The 12,715-nt window shown below is 33.6% G+C and overlaps 1 protein-coding gene across 1 annotated transcript; it reads left to right on the top strand.

Moving 5' to 3' along the window:
• Window positions 1-5,945: 5,945 nt before the first annotated feature.
• On the top strand, window positions 5,946-11,251 carry LOC128178075 (sodium-dependent phosphate transport protein 2B-like). Its single transcript, XM_052845072.1, has 10 exons — window positions 5,946-6,150; window positions 7,691-7,732; window positions 7,904-7,945; window positions 8,097-8,175; window positions 8,368-8,496; window positions 8,834-8,977; window positions 9,097-9,288; window positions 9,403-9,521; window positions 9,631-9,772; window positions 9,867-11,251. The coding sequence occupies exons 1-10, from the start codon at window positions 6,118-6,120 to the stop codon at window positions 10,736-10,738; spliced, it is 1,794 nt and encodes a 597-aa protein (XP_052701032.1). The 5' UTR covers window positions 5,946-6,117; the 3' UTR covers window positions 10,739-11,251.
• The last annotated feature ends 1,464 nt before the right edge of the window (window positions 11,252-12,715 follow it).

Genomic DNA, 12,715 nt, shown 5'->3' with positions numbered 1-12,715 from the left:
TCTTGGATTTCTATGGTAAAAAAATTATTGTGCTCTGCTGGTTCTAGCAATGTTTGGTATGCACAAAATGTTCCAAATCAAAGAAAAATGTTTTTAGATATTAAGCAAAGACTATGTGATGTCTTTATCCAGGAAAGAGGCGCATTCTTTGCATGTTCCTCTAAATGTTACGTATATATACAAATATTTGTACGACCCTTTTTGTCTCCAGTATTATCTTAAAAAATGTATATCAGAAAATATTGTTTACTATTTTACAAAATATAGATTGTCTGCACATAGACTAGCAATAGAACAAGGTCGGTATTGATATCAAAAATTACTACTGGTCAAAGCCTTCTTGCTTTAAACTTGTTCAATTGCTGAGTTCGAGAAATAAGAAACAATTAAACAAACTATGTATTTTTCTTAAGAAAGCCACAGAGTATAGAAATAATTTGCTTTAATCAATATGTATATTATCGTCCTAATGTGATTATTTAAGTATTATAAAATACATATATGTACATTTTTCTTTTCTAATTTTTTTTAATGTAATTATTACATTGTACATTTGTGGTAGTATATCATAATGGCAGATGTGTCTGCCAAAAAATTTGTTCACATTGATTATGTATTTACATGTATTTATACAATGCCTATAAACCATGTGGTTTTGAGCTAATAAACTTTACTATATTATGTATATATATTGCACATGTACCTTGAACTCCATCATTGATATATACCAATTAGCTCGTTAAGGATTACTTACAGACTTGTCAGAATTCTTTTTCATAACTTTCGATATGAATCAAATACCAGTTTTTTTTTAAAAGAAAACAATTGATCCAAATATATAAAAAAAAACTTAATTAATTAATACTTTCATCTAGTGCATCGTCAACAAACTGTTATAAGTATTTAAGGCGGTGCATGGAGGGTCAACAAGTTAACCTTCAGATCTGCCTTAAATTTTTAAGTATGATGTTTTTGGCCATTAACTACCTTTTCGTAAAAGAATAACTCAACTTAAAATTTTTTACATTTTCTTACATCTTAAACAGAGCTCTTCATATAACGGAGGTGAATATATAGCCTAAAATGGCCACGTCCATCCAGCTCTCTTAAAATACAATATTTGCTCGACAATAACAGAACAGCATTCTCTATCAAAAGGGATGGATAATCATTTTCATCTATTGCTTTATCGCCATCTGGAAAAATAAGAACTTTGTATTTTCAAATTTCAGAACTAGAACGTTTCGGGTTTTTGATGTTTCTAAATAATAGATTTGGCTAGACAATCTATATCAATTTGGTGTTGGTGAATCTGATAGTAAATGTAATTTGTTGACCATTAAACTTTCTTAATGGGTGGATTTCGTCTTGACAAAGGGAATTTAACAACTGTGTCTTGATCACATACCGATATGCTGTTCGTATAATTTTTTATCCGTATTCATCGTCCTGGCAAATTGTTACTTAACTCAAACTTCAAACAGAGTATATGAGCAATGTTTAATTTAATTCAACGGAAGCCAAAGACAATATTTGTGATAATTAAAAGTAGAAAACATCTGATGGAAAACGGGGTCGGATGATATCTGTACGGGTCAGAAGGTGTGTCGAAGTTTAAATCGGGACAGTAGTAAGGACGAATGTCCTTAGTTTCGAACCTTCTATGGTACTAGTACCATTAATCAATGGAAGGAGCCCCTCGACACATGAATAATTGGCTGCTGCTGTGGGTCTTTTATTGGATGATCAAGACACGGAGGTCTAGATTTCCAGTTGTAGAGGATTCTGTCGTATTCTAATCAGAGGCCTCGCTCTCAGTTAAAATGTAAACAGCCAAATATGTAAATGAATGGACCACATATACGGCTAGCTCGCTCTCGCTCTCTCTCTCTCTCTCTCTCTCTCTCTCTCATGTAAACCACCATGCATAATTTATATTTATATTGACCTGGTTTCTTTTTATCGCTTCTACATATTTCAAGTACATGTATATCAAATACTGAAAAACTGCATACGAATACCAATAGACGGAATTTATGATAGGAGAGTGTTAGGGTTAAAGTTTCAAACATAAAATCACTCATCTGAAGGAGAACGTACTTTTTTTTACCTAGAACTTTTTACAAAGCGGCGGAACATCAACCCGTCTAGCTTTAGTGGGCTACATAAATGATATGCACGGGTACTCAGTATAGCTTCAGTAGTTTGTCGTAAAAAGACAATATATTTTATGATTACTGGTTTATTAAAATAAGAAAATGTGGAAAGAAGAAACAGTTCCAGAGGAGTGGGAAGAGGGATGTCTCATCAAGCTTCCTAATAAAGGAAATCTGAGTATAACTGTGCCAACTATAGAGGGATAACATGGTTAAATGTTCCAGGGAAAGTATTTAGTAGAATTATGCTGAACAGAATGGGAAAAATTGGATTGTATAAAGTAGGGCAGAAAAATGAAATTCAGTGCGTGTATATTCGAAGCTGTATGCGAGTGAGATAGACGTTAGAATAGAGGTGATAAATCTTTGTCTGACGATGAAAATGGGAAAATATATAAAGCTGTTCACACTTTCATACTTATTATAATAGTATAATTTCATGATTATTCAAATATAAAAACCTAAGATATTTTTTGTCAGTCTGAAATAGTTGAATGTTCAATGTATTTACATTTCTTCTGATAAGACTATATTCTACTTCTGCTTATACTCAATATTACAAACATTACTTTGCAATTACTCTCTCTCTCTCTCTCTCTCTCTCTCTCTCTCTCTCTCTCTCTCTCTCTCTCTCTCTCTCTCTCAACATCTGTGTTGTAGTTTTGTATATTTAATAGTTTGTACTGAAAGAAAATACAAGATTCATGTATTTTTTCTATTATTGCCTGAACACTCATATCTTAGATTTTCAAACCCGACAGGATGCAGTTAAAAGATGAAACCTTTGAAACATTGCTGATCATACAGTGCAACAGCAATCTTGTATAAGTCATTAAATTTGAACCTGATAGTGAACATGAACCTGTAAATATGTTTATTAATACATGTAAGCGTGTTTTATATATGAAACATTTGCAAGAACTTTTTATTTAGCATTTAAATTACTTTAAATTTTTTAAAACTTATTGTCAACTTTTCACAAAGTAATGGTAATGGTAATGCATTACTTTACTCATTAATGGTAATGTAATGCATTACTTCAAGAAATTTAAGTAATGGTAATGGTAATATAATGCCCAAATTCATGAAGTAATGGTAATGTAATGTATTACTTTACAATGTAATTCACCCCAGGTCTGTTCTGCATGTTCAATATTTTATAATCGAATAAAATGTATATGTATGTACATGTATATGAAAATATTGGCTGTAGCTATCGCATTAAATTTCTTCGAACACGAAATTATGATTTATTTGTACTCTGAATCAATCCATATTTCTGTGATTAAAGTTAAAATTTAAAATCTATATTCATTTTATTGATTAAACGACGATGGAGAGTATTAGTTTTTCGTGTTCCCTTTATTATTTGTGATGTTCAATATGCGGATTTTTGTAATCGAAATAAAAAAGTTTTGTAATTTTGAGATGTTTAGAATTTATAAACAGTTTTACCCAAAATTCAAATTTGTGCGAGCTGATAAATTCATTAAAAATGTTATTTTACAATTTATCGATAGTATTTTATTTTTAAAGCACTAAACAAAGAGTATATTGCCGAGTGAAATAGGTGGTTATTATAAAAATGTTTCACATGGATTTGCAGTTTCTATATTATTATCGATATCATATATGGCTATTATAACTTTGTTCTAGTGTAGTGTATGTCGCTTATAATTCGTTTGAATTTTGGCAAATAAACACTACAGTTATTTACATCAATAACTCCAAGAACAATAGCAATATTCTTTTTAAGTGACGGATGTGAAATCTGAGTGAAACTTGTATTTGAGTGCGTCGATTTAATCAAGCCTATGTTTAGATTTAATTATAGATAATTAGGCAATTATTTCTGTTAAAACATCAAGGTTTCCCCCCAAAGGTGTGATATAATGACATTTAATTAATTTAGGAACAACTAATTAAGAAAATAAATGTAACTTTCACTCAAAAATGTCTAGAGTCAAGGTTGATCAAAATTCTATGCCATGATAAACTAATTTGAATGATTAAGAAAAATGTACAAGGATCATATTATTTTAAACTATCTAATGAGTTAAACATATTTTTTTTGACTATTAAAGCCAAAAGGATCGGACGCAAGTTCTTAAAAAAAAACAAACTTCGATAGTTCTATCCTTGATGTATACATGATTTATTACGATGTCGTACAGTTAACATCTTTAACATTATTTGGTGAAATAGAATTAAAATACTAGTTTTAAATGCTGTAATACGGTGCGTATCTAGAATTAAGCTTGTTAAGAAAATTATGCAAAAAAGCTATCTAATACGCTTCTTTTCTTTAGCATAATCTGACTACAGTCATTACAAATAAGAAATTTGAAAGATCATCTCCAAAAAATATAAAAAAAAAACGACATTCCGGATAAAATGTTTTAATAATATCAGTGGACAGTATTCCAAAACAGAAGTGCGCAGTTTGACCTAGAAACTGACCAGTTTCATAACTTATTCGAATTTCTCAAATACGGACTGTCTAATTCCAATTTATACAAGCGAATTTGAAATTTCATCCAGACGATTCGCGAATCAGTCGTAGCTTTTATCCTTGGGGAGAGGATTTATATAGGCACAGCCTGATCCTTGGGGAGAGGACTTATATAGGCACAGCCTGATGACCAATCCTATTATGTACTTATTTGCATAATGAAATATTCGTTGAATTTAAAAAAAAGGCGAAATGCATCAATGTATTCGTTCTTACAAATAACGTTTTATATATTCTACATACAAGAATATTATAAAAATGCACGAATTTTCTGCAGGATATTTAGACATTGTAACTTGTTGAATTATATGCATATTAATTGACAAAATTCCTTTACGATTGATGCGAATTGATCATATTTAAAGAAGCTTTTCACTTGCAAACTTCATTTTACTTGCAAACTTACGGTTTATATAATATTATTTATGTGCCTTGCTATAAATTAACGTGAAACAAATGCGCGCGGGGTGTATGCTAAAAATATACCGAGTACATTGTAAATTTGAAGCCCGGGGTATGTGGGTCAATGAATAAGGGATTTGTAAATGGTAGATCACGAGTGAATAAATTCCAAGCCATAAGTGTGTGATTGTGTCAATTGAATGGAGTTACATGTAACCCCCTCCCCATTTGAAGGCCTTATTATGTAAAGGAGGGATTATAAGACGTCGAAATGCATGTGGAACCACCAACCCCCCCCCCCCCCCCCCCCGCACCACAAGAAAAATCTTTGAATATGAATAATAAAATGATGATGTGGAATGAAAAACACGCGTTTATTGAAAATTTATATACTACCTGTACATTATAGTAGAATACTGCGGTAATCTATGATATATGTAAGTAGTCAAGATGAAAAATTAAATATTGGATTTATAAACAAAGATTAAAGAGTTAATACAGGTAAATTTCTCATGTTTTCTTTTTTGCATTAAATTTGTATAAATTAGATGGTAAGTTATGCAAGTGCAAGTTTGTATGAATGTGACGAATAAGATTTATTTTGTTTCTGTAAAATCAAAATAACTTGTAACTGAAAATTTTTAAATATTTTGGTCTCTTTTGATTCTTCAGCAGTCAGATATGACAAAGAAGACTATTTTCCGAAGAAAATTTAAAAGGTTTTAAAACCTGCAATGTCGCAACTTTCAAAAACCAAATTTAAGTAGCGTTAGATTTGCCTGGAAATTATCTCACCTTTGTACCGTTTATCCAATGAAGTAATTACTTTTGAGACAATTCGCCCACGTGGTCTATCACCAGTGATTCATGCGTTCCCTAGAGTCAACAAAGGGGCATGGATCAGGTGTGTAAGACTCCGCCCATTTTACCTGTCTATTTCAGACTGGAGTCTATAAAAAGGCAAATGAGCCCGTAAAGTTCATGATCCGGAATAAATGTTCACTTATACATCATCTCTTACCAGCAAGATAAACACATTCGGGAACAATGGATTCTCCACCTCCTTACTCGGAGAAACCGGTAAGTTGTTTGCTTGCTCTCTCTCTCTCTCTCTCTCTCTCTCTCTCTCTCTCTCTCTCTCATCATCTAGCATTCTTTAATATGTAAAGACTTTCTGGTCATTCATACATATTATCATTTTTTAAATTTGAATTAAGATTTTAGAAATAAGATTTTTTATTTTGATACCTAGTTCTTTGGTACATACACGTTTTTGTTGGAGTAAAGCGTTATTCTTTTATGTGTTTCAAAAAGTACATTTTATACTTTTCCTCCCGTAGACCTAATATATTGATAATTTGTTTTTTCCTTATAATAGGAAATATATGTATAAAGGTCCGAATGGTCCGAATGCTTTATGATAACTGCTATTGTATATAATTCTATAAATCTGCAACACATGTCAATATGATAAATACTTTATTTATTTACTTACATGTACTTTCTTACTAACCTAAAGTAATATAATTGGAACTAAAGGAAATAAACGAAGACGTCATACATGTATTGCACAAATGTTTTTTGAAAAACCGCAAATTGTTGCCACATGTGGGCATTACCACTAGATTTATGCTGACAAAATCTTTGTAATACAGGAAATGTTTCGTCATTAATATGTCGTCATTGTCATACCTTAGGCAGGTAAAAATAACAGAATGCGTAAGGCAAATCCTAGTAATTTACCAGCATTAAACACAGGTAATTCTTGTCCATCAAAGGCGACAAGCACTCTTTTTCCACATTTTTCACCCAAACGCATATTTTTTCCATTGATGCATGACGAAAACAAATGGCGGTGACATTCTGTCACTTGGTCAACAGAATTCGGTTTTCATTGTGTGGACGGAATGTGTAAAGACATGCTCGGAATTCATTCAACATGTTGTTTCTTTTTATGTTGTCAACACCAGGAGACAAAACTATAAATTACTAGAACTATAAATGACATTTCAAAATGAAATTTTCAGGGCTTTTTTTTTTTATCTTCCATCAACATATGTTAACTTGTTTTTTGTTGCTTGAGACCTTGCTCTGGTGTTTAATGATGCATATGCGAGGATCTTTAAATTTTCTTAAGAATTGAAGTTGTTGATGGTTAAGTTAATGACATGAACTATTTTTTGTACCCTAACAGTTTTAAAGAAATTATAGAATCACCAAGTTTTCTAAAATACGCAATACGATACTTCGTTCTAAATAATAAGAACTCTTTTAGAATACCTTTTAAAAAAATCTTGACCTATATATTTTATTCTTAATTTTGAGATACTTATTTTAGTCTTATATTCTAGTCATTGTACACGCTTAGATATTTTAAGAAATAAATCCCGCAGCATAAATTTTGAATGAACTTGTTGTTTGCAAGCATGGAACTTGCAGTCATAGTAATTTATATTACACCCGCACCTATAAACCCAACAAGATGACACATAAATATAAAAGTCGCATTAAGAAACCGAAAATAATATGTTGATTTGCTCAGGTAATCTGTTTCACGTTGCGCATTTACCTGTGCACATTTATAGATAAGGGTGTTTATTGTCATGAATTGTTTTTTAAGGAGACGATGTCTGAGAAAAATGGTACTGTTAACGGACAGCTGGTAAGAATTTGATAGCCATTGTTGGGGGTCATTTCTTTGAATATAATAAGATTCATCTATTCATGATGGTGATACCAATTTCGTTTTGAAATATTTGGAGGGGACTTTTGAAATATCTGCATATATCTCGTATAACCATTGTGTAAACAACTTGTTTTTCCTCGATTTTAGAAAGGGATTGACAACAAGGCTTTTGACACCAAGGACGAAAAAGTAAGTTGAAAATAACAGTTTGTCACAATTTTGCGTAAAGGAATCACGTACACCGTCACCGTTAACTGATTTTTTTAACAATTCTTGAAAATTTTAACTTTGTTTTGAACACAGTTTAATGTAACCGGTTTTATTTTCCCCCCATTTGCAGGTGGACATTGCAACGGAACCGGAAGAGTTCGACCCATGGGCTTTACCGGAACTTAAGGACACCGGAACCCCATGGAATGGTACGTACATTTGTATACATAATGACATTTAATGGTCGAACTATTGTAAACGAACAAAAAATTACAATTACTGACGATAGAGACATTCTACATAGTACATTCTGGTACAATTACAATTGAGTTTTGATGATATAAAAAAAACATCAAATCAGATGATTTCCTTTAAAATGAATGTTTTTATATACTCCACAGAGTTAGACAGCTGCGGTAAGGTGGTCCGCGTCGTGTGGACCATAGTACGGATTCTGCTGTTTCTGCTCGCACTCTATGTCTTCTTTTGTTCCCTGGATTTCCTGAGCTCAGCTTTTAAACTGCTCGGAGGTAAATTTGCATTTGATCAATGGATTATACTGAATTGGACCAACCATGCAATGAATACATTAAAAATACTAGTATGCAGTTGGAATTAAAATTGTTAATCAAACGATGTTGGCTAGCGTGCAAATACGTGAATACGTTGTATGATGGTGAAATTTCTTTGAATCAAGATCAATGTTCCAGAAGGTAGCAAATTTTTTTATAACTTCGAAAAAAGAGGAAAAATTTTTCTTTGAATCAAGATCAATCTTCCAGAAGGTAGCAAATTTTTTTATAACTTCGAAAAAAGAGGAAAAAAATTTATATAGATGATTTCTAATCATCCGATTCTTTCCTTTAGGTAGGGCGGCTGGTGAGGTGTTCAGTAATAACGAACTTCTGAGTAATCCGATCTGTGGAGTGATGATCGGGGTCCTGTCCACGGTCCTGGTTCAAAGTTCATCAACCAGCACGTCCATTGTCGTCAGCATGGTGGCAGCCGATAGTGAGTGAACTACTATATAACCGGAGTAAAAATCCTGTTAATCCTCTCAAAGATTCATGATCCACTCTCAATTCAAAGAATCTAGTATAGTCTCAATAATTTGTTCATCTGTTATTCAGTCCTGGACGTCAGACAAGCTATCCCGATCGTGATGGGTGCCAACATCGGAACTTCCGTTACGAACACGCTTGTCTCCATTGGTCAGATCACGGACGTCGGCGACTTCCGGCGAGCGTTTGCAGGTGCCACGGTTCACGACATGTTTAACTGGCTGGCTGTCATTGTTCTTCTGCCTCTTGAAGTACTAACGGGTAAGTCATTGTCTTCTACGATCCCATTCAGCAAATCTTTCAATCATTAATCCTTTCATTCATACATCATTGTTTTTTACTGAAATGTCTGGATTTTTTTTCTCAATCTAACAGGTTATTTGTATGAACTGAGCAAATTGGTTGTGGACAGTATGCACTTACAAACATACGAGGATGCCAACAAAGATTTGTTGAAGGCCATAACCAAACCATTCACAAAGCTGATCGTCGAAGTGAGTACGATTCACAATCTTCTTCCCCATTTCATACAATCATTTCATTGACAGGTAAATGCTAAAACAATGAAGCAAAAGTATTCTCATTTTTCTGTCTCTTTTCAAGGTTGATTCAAAGGAGATCAACAAGATCGCTACCGACGGGGAGACGGATATCAGTCTGTTGAAGACTTGCTGTAAGTCAAAGACCATCACTAAACTAAACATGACCGGCAGCGTCATCAGCGAGAAGATCTGCACCAAAAACTGTAAGTCAGCTTTGTAAAATTCTCGCTCACTTAAATAACCCCGTCATTTTATCTTTCAAATTTGGATTTCACAAATAACACTTTTGATTGACAGGTTCCCATTTGTTTATGGGTTCGGGACTCACGGACGCCGGGGCAGGAAGTATAATGTTGGTTGTATCCCTTATCCTCCTTTGCGTTTGCCTCTTCAGCATTGTCAAGATCTTGAACTCCCTTCTACAAGGCAATATCAGAAAAGTCATCAAGAAGTTTGTCAACTACGAATTCCCCGGGAAAGCCGCTTACTTTACTGGCTACCTCGCCATTCTGATCGGAACTGGTCTGACCATTCTCGTCCAGTCCAGTTCTATATTTACCTCGACCATGACACCGTTAGTGGGGGTGGGCGTGATAGGCCTTGACAGGATGTATCCTTTGACCCTGGGCTCCAATATCGGAACAACCACCACTGGAATTTTGGCTGCTCTGGCGACGGATACATCTGATGGATACATGCATCTCCAAAATTCACTGCAAGTTGCGATGTGTCATCTGTTCTTCAACTTGAGTGGAATCCTCCTCTTCTATCCACTAACCTTCATGCGCTTTCCGATTGCTATGGCAAAATTTCTAGGAAATACAACCGCCAAATACCGCTGGTTTGCCGTTTTATATTTGATTTTGATGTTTTTCCTCTTCCCACTCGCAATCTTCGGAATTTCTCTGGCCGGGATCGAGGTTCTAGCGGGAGTTGGAATTCCGATCCTGTGTCTGCTTGTGTTTGTGGCTATCATTAAGGTGCTTCAGAACAAAAGGCCTCATTGGCTTCCGAAAAAGCTCCAGAATTGGAAATTCCTTCCTATCTGCTTCCGTTCTCTGGAACCACTAGACAGACTTTTCACCAAAATGTGCGGCTGCTGTAAGATGTGTAGTAAAAACGAGGAGGCAAACGCCGACATTGAAAAACAAATAGACACCAAGTTGTAGTATTGCATTCTTCTTTCTTTTGTAAATATTCTTCCTCAAGAATACATATTTTGAATTTTGAAATTTTGCAGAGTAAATTATCTGGTATATTTTAAAATTTGGAATACCTGTCTGCAAACCAATTATGAATGCCAACGTAAATCAAAATGCTCTTCGATTAGGTCTTGTAACAGAATGTGTTCATCATTTGAATCAATGTAAATATCCATAACCATGACGATCTGTTAAAATCCACAGAGAGAGAGAGAGAGAGAGAGAGAGAGAGAGAGAGAGAGAGAGAGAGAGAGAGAGGAGAGAGAAAGAAAGAAAGAGAGGGGGAGACAGACACACAGATGGAGCATACTTATCTGGGGTATTTGATGTGGATGATTTAATTGACAAAAAATAAACAAAACTGTGATATAAAGTTTTCGTTTGAAGGAAACTACTTGTATATTATTTTTATACACGTATTGTTATGTATTTGTAGGACCTATAAGGTATGCCTGAAATATATTTTTATATTTTATAGTACTTTTTTCGTCTGTTGTTTGTATTATTTCAATTTTCAATCATGGAGTATTTCGGTGTAATGCGCAATTGCAATCGGTATTTATTTTCGGCAAAGGAGAAAAAACAAAAAACAAAAACGGGAAAATAAAAATAATCCAACCTTCGATTACTAAATAATTTCTTTGTATCTAAAGAGAAAAAAGTGCGTCAGAATGATCAGTGAAAATGAAGCGAGAACTGATTATTAAATCTTTTCTTAAGTGTCGAATGATCAGTAAAATGAAATAAAAAATAAGACAAAACGTTACCTTGATATCGATGAAACAAAGGCAGCCGGAAATGAAAGGAATAAGTCATAAGATCGTGAATGACGTCATATTTTTTAATTGAATTTGAATTCGCCCTCCAAGCAGCGAATGTGAGCGAGCTGCCCACGTTATTTTTGTCTGATTTGAAGCAATCGTGGCACATTTGGCAAAATGGGGGATTCGAAACAAGCCACTGTCAAAAGTTTGACGTATTTCTTTCTCTCATGAAATAAATAATTAACGGCGTATGTTTCACAGAGGACCAGCGTCAATTTCAACTTGTTTCGATGTCATTGATGCGTTATCTATGGAAAGTTACGTCACACCCAAAGTCCAGATTCTTGGTAAATATGTGTTACATTGTACTTGGATTTTTTCCCGATCGTCAGTATTATTGTATACAATCGTAACCACGTCTTGTGAACGAAAGATTCTCAAAATAATGTTTAAAAAAACCCAGATGCAACTAGAATGAAGGGAGATTATCATACGAAAATGTTTACGTTCATTGATAAAAAAAAATCCAAGCATCATATAAGATTGAAATGCATACGTAAAGAACTGAATCAGACGATAAAAAATATAGAAATAATTACATATACATGTAAACGTGTCTTTTCTGACACATTTTATTTCTGATATAAAATCTGCTATGTGGCTACCTTAAAGTTATTTTATTGCAGATTTTATACATGTAATTTGTTTCAGAAAGAACACATGCACTACTTGTATTTTGTATCAAACAAATCTTGAATTTCAGGGTTGCTGCACCTGGTAAATTCAAATCATACATTTACCTATATTCGCTTGAGTGCTTTGAAAATCAAAACGCAATTCTAAATCAGACGCTCAAAAATCCCCAATTACCATTCTGCGTATTAATTTAAAGCAATATGAGCTGCATTTCATGTCGAAATTTTTTCTTTACAAAAATGTTATTTTCTACTAAAATGACAAAAGATATCATGGTTTGTAAATTTCTGTTAGCCATATTTTTGGTGGGGAAAGCCGTTTAAAAGCCTTAATTGGAGCAAAATTGAATTATTGTCGTCCTGAACAAAAATTGATCTGCTATATATCCCTTAGAAGATAAATCTTTCTTCTGACAAAAGTTGATGATTTTTCATATCTTATTTATTATGAAAGTTTAAGTTACATGCAGATTTATCATACTAGC

The sequence above is a fragment of the Crassostrea angulata genome, chromosome 3 (assembly GCF_025612915.1).
Source record: "Crassostrea angulata isolate pt1a10 chromosome 3, ASM2561291v2, whole genome shotgun sequence".
Classification (NCBI taxonomy): Eukaryota; Metazoa; Mollusca; class Bivalvia; order Ostreida; family Ostreidae; genus Magallana; species Magallana angulata.
The sequence above is the reverse complement of the archived record's forward strand: the minus strand, read 5'-3'. Positions and strand labels throughout refer to the sequence as shown.

What these genes read in the sequence shown, in the direction of transcription:
- LOC128178075 (XM_052845072.1), top strand. Translation starts at nt 6,118, where the DNA reads ATGGATTCTCCACCTCCTTACTCGGAGAAACCG. An exon ending in GTACTGTTAACGGACAGCTG is followed by an intron (nt 7,733 to 7,903) that starts GTAAGAATTTGA and finishes CCTCGATTTTAG; the next exon opens with AAAGGGATTGACAACAAGGC. An exon ending in AGCTTTTAAACTGCTCGGAG is followed by an intron (nt 8,497 to 8,833) that starts GTAAATTTGCAT and finishes TCTTTCCTTTAG; the next exon opens with GTAGGGCGGCTGGTGAGGTG.